Here is a 6,461-nt window from a genome sequence, read left to right as displayed (position 1 = left end):
TTAAAAATTGTTAGATCAATGAACTATAATACTCCTTTTAAAAAGATGCACTTATAATGTGAAATCTCAAAAGTTCAATTGAGAATTCAAGTCATCAATCAAAGAAAAATGAATAATCAACATAATTGAGCCTAATATAAGTAAAAGTTTGGCCATTGGTTCATCTAATTTTGCATAAAGCAAAAAAAGTCATGTGATTATTATAAGTGGAAAGTTCTCATTAGAAATATAAATGAAACATAAAAGGAAGAGTTTAAAATCTATGCATCGTCATTTTACATTTTTTTATATTGTCAATACATTATCTATCATTAATTTGAATTATTTTTTTAAAAACTATTAATAATTAACATAAGAATTTATAAATAATTTGCTAAAAATAAAAAAATATTATTACTTTGTACATATTAAATCCTTGAAATAAAACCAAAACAAGAAGAGATACTGTTTCTCCCCCTCTTCTCGCTTTCCTTCCTTTACACCCTCAGCAGCACCGACTCTACGGTTTTGCTCTAATACTTCGTTCTCATTGATGCCATTTTCGTTTCTTCAATTGGATCAATATTAGTAGTAACAATGATGGAAGGAGCGAGCAACGGAGGGATATTATACCACGAGGTACAAGAATCGAAACTTTGCGCAATGCATTGCGTGAACACGGTTCTCCAAGGTCCCTTCTTTTCTGAATTCGATTTGGCCGCACTGGCCTCTGATCTCGATTGCAAGGAGCGTCAGGTCATGATGCCCGCTCTCTCGTCTGGCGATTTTCTTTCTGAGGAGTCACATAATGTTTCCCTTGACGGTGATTTTAGCATCCAGGTTCCTTTTTTCTACCCCTTTTATTCATTTTTTATATTTTTCATATGTAAATTGATTTTTAAGTTAAAAACGGATGCTTTTCCCGTTTTTTTTTTTGAATGAAGTGAATGGGAATCTGTTTTGGTCAACCTATCTTAGCCTTGCATTGTATGCAAAATTGCAATTTTCGTCATTTCGAGTGTGCTTGGTTAGATTAGATTATGTATGAAAAATAGATGCAACAACATCCTTGCAACAAAGTTATACTTTGGGTGAGGAGGACTTTGTAACACAAATTTAACCTTTGGGCCAGCTATCTATATGAAAAATAGATACTGTCTGAAAAAACGATTTTAAAACAATGAGTTTTACTTGGATTATGTAAAATTATGACTATTATGTACTAAATTACAAAAAAAGTACGGAGTTGTATGTTTAGACTAACAGTATATGTTTGGTAGTTTTGTGTTTGAAAATTAGCTTTGAATATATATCATTTAATTAATAAATTATAGGATAATTAATTTTATGTCCAGATATCTCTTTGAAAAAGCAAATTTAAGATAACATGCTTTGTTTGTGTAATAAATTACGTTTATTAGCAGTGTTTTTATTGAAGTTGTGGTTACATTGCGTTTACGACAATTGCAAAAAAATTCGTGAAAATACAGCTGCAATTGTGATCGCGATGTTGTGGCGGTTACACCTGGAACTACAATATTGCATTGCAACTAAGACTATGAATTGCAATTTAAAACACTGTCTATTAGTTACTCATTATCAAAGTAAAAGTTATGAAGTTGTATGTTAAAATTAATATGATTGGTAATTGGTGAAATGTGCAAATGAGCATGGTTTTGAAATAATCAAGCAAATGTTTTTCAAATAAGCTTTTAGGATTATAAGCAAAGCTAATTGTTTTTCTTAAAGATGGAAACACTTATCGAGATTGCAGAAGGGTTGGGTTCAGCAATAAATTATATTATACCTTAAGAATGTGCTTATGCTGTGCTGATTAGGTCCTTCATGTTTGCGACTTTGCGTATGACATATTTTCATGTTATATGTAGTTATGTACTGCTGCCTTTATTTTGTTAGAGATTTAAATATCTAGTAAGGTTGTATTGTAGAAGTTAAAGCAGAGTCTTGATACTTTTTAACATTGATGCTATCAGTTTGCTGTATTCTTCTCGCCATGAATTTGTTGTTGCTTTTGTAATTTGGGTTTTAATTAAATAGAGAAATTCTTATTGAGTTGTTTTCAAGGTTAAAAATATTACTGCTGCCTTTCTTTTGTTGGAGAATTAAGTAACTAGTAAGGTTGTTTTATAGAAGTTAAAGCAGACTGTTGATACCTTTTAATTTGGTTCTATGAGTGTGCTGCATTCTTATTGCCGTCAATTTGTTCTTCCTTTTGTAACTTGGGTTTTAATTTAATAGAAAATTTCTTATTAAGTTATTTTTAAGGTTATAAATATATTGTAAAATTTTAAGTATAGTCTTTATGCCTACATTTATGTTCACTTTGGTTTTGAATATGTTCCCATCTCTCTGCCACTGTTCATAACCCATATGTTTACACAATGAATTGTGGGACATTAAAAAAACAGATTGTAGGGGGCAAATTGAAAATCAATCTCACGTGTCTACAATATATTTTTGGGGACAAAAAACATTTCTCTGGATTTTGTTCAAATGATCATTTCAAACATTTTTTGGATTCGTTTAGTGATGAAGAAATGAATTTTCTTTAAAATGTAGCATATCTTGAGCTGGGTTTCCAGACAGCTTGTATGAAATGGAAATAGAGTGACCTTGCACTTCCAAATTAGCTGATTATCCATTAAAGTTCTTTTCATTAACAACTAACATGCATGAATAACAAATATGTTTGAATTCTTTAATTAAACAAATTTTCCTGCTTAAATAATTAGTACTTGCAAATTGTTTCACCAGGGCATCACTAGTTCACCGGAATTGAAATTTAGGTCCTAGATGTGTCGCAATTTATTTTCCCACGTGCAATGTGATTCATGGTCAATATTCAATAATCTGTGTGGTGATTAATCTCGTACCAACATATACAGTGCTTCTTTCTGGGCCAAATTTGACAATAAATAGGGTTCACTGAAGTTTTGTGCATGTTTGAATTACAAACCCATTTGGAGCCTGTTGTTTGTACGTTTCAGATTGTCTGGCTGTGGCCTTGATTTTCTTTGGGACTGGATTTCCTTTCATATAAAAAGTTTGTTTTAATTTTTATGCCATTGGGTTTAGTACATCACTCTGTAGTTCATGCAATAAACTAGGTATGATTTAGTAAATATATTATCGATATATTGATGCTGTAATGTGCATGCACTTTGTATTGAGAATGACAATGATGTCTTCGGTATTAAACATCATCAAAAGTATAAGTGGAGAAGGAGTTTAAGCAAATTTGAAATAATGATTCAGTATTTCAGTTCATTGTTTATTGATTTAAGCATGCCAATTCTTGTAAATGTCCAATATCTAAATTTGTATTCATTTGGTCAGTTTACCTAATAAATAATTTAGGTAATTTTTTTAAATAAAACTTTTGAACATTCAGTTTCATTTTATTTGAATTTACCCTGTTCATATATATTCATTTGTCAGTCTCTGGATGTCTCAATATTTGCTCTTCTTACTAAAAGAACGACTGAACTGTTTTGTATATTGCCAATGCCATCCATCATCGATCGTTTGCAGTTAAAACTGTATATTTTTCATGTTGTCAAACCTTTGGGCGTGATTTGATTTTGGGAAAAATATTATCATCAAAAGTATTAGGTTTTTGTTTTAGTGAAACCTTTATTTTGTACTTCAAACTAGGACTTGCATTGTGTCCTTTCCAATTTTGTGATTTATTTAATAGTGCAAGGCCCTTTCCTGTAGGTTTTACAAAAGGCTTTAGAAGTGTGGGATCTACAAGTTATCCCTCTTAACTCTCCAGTTGCTGAGCCTGCCCAGATTGATCCTGAACTTGAAAATGCGTTTATTTGTCATTTGCAAGACCATTGGTTTTGTATCCGTAAAGTCAACGGGGAGTGGTATAATTTTGATAGTCTCTACGCAGCCCCACACCACCTTTCCAAGTTTTACCTCTCAGCCTATCTTGACTCCTTGAAAGGCTTTGGATGGAGCATATTCCTGGTGAGAGGAAATTTTCCAAAAGAGTTCCCCATATTCACAGCTGAAGCTTCTAATGGTTTTGGGCAGTGGTTGTCACCTGAAGATGCTGAGAGGATAACTAAATCTTGCAACTCAGTACAGGCTCCACTCCAGAGAATTAATCAGGGACAGCAGCTTTACAACCAGTTTAGTTCATATGGGGAAGCAGACATTGAAGATGAGGATCTGAAGGCTGCAATAGCAGCCAGTCTGATGGATTCGTCCTCGGCCGTGGCAAATGTTGAAGCCAGTACTCCTCAAATTGATGATCGAAGTACTAAACACGTAGTCATCTCTGAAGTTACCCCTCTAAATGATCAACACAACAAACAAGGGGATGCTAGTTTACCTCTCAATGACCAGAGCAACAAACAAGGGGATGCTAGTCTACCTCTCAATGATCAGAGCAACAAACATGTGTCAGCTACCGAAGCTGGATCCCTTTGGAATGACCAAAGCAGCCAAGAAGTGGCATCTGTAGTAGGTTGTAGTCCTCAAGATGGAAACCAGAATAATGAAGAAAAAACTCTATAAGAAAAGTGTGTGCTCTTGCTCCAAATTGATTTTGCAATTCAGGGAAATTTAGTTGGTTGAAACATACATCAGTGGCTTTGTGTCATGATGTTGTGCAGTATACGCATTCTGAATTCAGTTGTATGAGGCATAAACTATAAGGAAAACACTTCAGCATTCCATCTGATTGTGGCAGTTAGTGACCAAGTTTTCATAAAACAGTTCTGCAATGGCTACAAGGTTTCGATAATGTTTTATGCTACAATTATGTCGAAGTTGCTTTACGTGGATCATGGGAACACATGCCTAATTGATTTCGTACGACAATACGCATGTAAGAAAGAAAAGGAAAAATAATCAGTTTGGCTTATAATAAAAAACCGAGAATCTGCTAATTATGAATAATTTTTTTTATAGAAGTACTCTTTTCCAAGCATGTGTACTGCCCAATCTCTTCAATCTGATAAGCAAGGAGAAGGTCATTATCAACCATACCCAAATAACTAGAAACCCCCTAAGCCGTAACTTAAACATTATCATTTCACAGCAATTATATTCAAACTGTGTAAACAGCCTATTTCACTGGATGAGCGCGCACTAAAACGTTCTTATTAAATTCTTGATTCATATGATACATCATTGAGCTACTGGTATATCGCTTACAAATAGTAATTAAATATATATATTTTCGATTGTTATGTCGTCAGCAATTGTATTGTGTACAATTGATAATTAATAATAAATAAATAAAAGCAAGAAACCACAACGAAGTTTGTGGTTCTTGAAGATACAAGTCATTAATTGTTATTTTGTTTTCCACTCATATCAACTTTCTATTGGGATAATAAGGAATTGACTTATATTCATACGGTTGTGAGTTTAAATTTCATTCTTGACATAAGTACCTCATTTGTAGTTAATCTACAAGGGTTTGTTTGAGAGTTAGGTTTTGAAAAGAAAAAAAAGGCGAATGAAATGCTTAAGATAGGTGTTGAGACCGTGCATAGGCTCAACAACTGGAGATTTAAATTAGGAAGTGTATGATTTTATTGTCAAGTAATAAAAGATATTGATCCCTGGAGAATTGTAAAATTCCATTAATTCTATCAATTAATTATACTTGATTATAAAAGGGATTAAAGCATTGATAATAGTAGAATGTTTGACAATAAAAATTATGAAAATAGTAAAAGAATTGAGATTTAGATTAGGAATAGATTCTGGGATAATGTTACCGTCTTTAGAGTCACAAATCCTTGTTTTTGCTTCTTTTCATTAAATTTAAATCATGATGGTGAATTGTTCTTTGATACGTGTCTTCCTCACTCGAGCTTCAAAACATACACTCCATTGCAGTCCCACCTACTTCGTGGTACGGTTATCAATTTAATCTTATACTTGGATCTTTCTACCTATTTCCTTCGTAGCAACCCAAGGGCATTCCCAGAAAACCCCCGAGAGTCCTAAGACTACTCTCATGACTTAGAACTGTAGTTTGAATAACTGAATGATCAGATAGTTGAGTTCATCTCCCAGTCCTTACCCAATATATCTAATAGGTGCAACTTGTTGGACAAACAACTCACACCAATAAGACCTTAATTTAATGATTCAAATCACAACACTCAATGAAATAGAAGTAGAAACAATTATTTATTGAATGTAAAAGGCATAGCCCCTATCCTAGAAGCAAATAGAATTACTTGCTCATAATGGAGATAAGATTACACAATTCTAATGAGAACATAGAGAAAATAGCAATGTCAATCCTAAGCAGAGTCAAAAAGTTTCTCAATCTCTGAGGTAGAACCCTCATTTATAACTACAAGGGATCAGGCTAAGCCAAAGAAATTATATCTTAGAATATGAAATTTGGGAACAGATTTGGTCAATCCACGACCATGGGCCAACACACGGCCCAGCCGTGGATCATGGCCTCCATTGGATTTCTTATA

The 6,461-nt window shown here is 33.3% G+C and overlaps 1 protein-coding gene across 1 annotated transcript; it reads left to right on the top strand.

The window, feature by feature from the left end:
* Nucleotides 452-4,805, top strand: LOC109349574 (ataxin-3 homolog). Its single transcript, XM_019590430.1, has 2 exons — nt 452-819; nt 3,718-4,805. Exons 1-2 carry the CDS (start codon nt 577-579, stop codon nt 4,525-4,527), a joined length of 1,053 nt encoding a protein of 350 aa, XP_019445975.1. The 5' UTR covers nt 452-576; the 3' UTR covers nt 4,528-4,805.

Source organism: Lupinus angustifolius, chromosome LG01 (assembly GCF_001865875.1).
Source record: "Lupinus angustifolius cultivar Tanjil chromosome LG01, LupAngTanjil_v1.0, whole genome shotgun sequence".
In the NCBI taxonomy this organism is placed as follows: domain Eukaryota; kingdom Viridiplantae; phylum Streptophyta; class Magnoliopsida; order Fabales; family Fabaceae; genus Lupinus; species Lupinus angustifolius.
This window is presented reverse-complemented; position numbering and strand designations above follow the sequence as displayed.

Coding starts and splice junctions, on each gene's coding strand:
- LOC109349574 (XM_019590430.1), top strand. CDS start 577: ATGATGGAAGGAGCGAGCAACGGAGGGATATTATACCACGAGGTACAA. Junction 820..3,717: donor ACGGTGATTTTAGCATCCAG/GTTCCTTTTTTC, acceptor CCTTTCCTGTAG/GTTTTACAAAAGGCTTTAGA.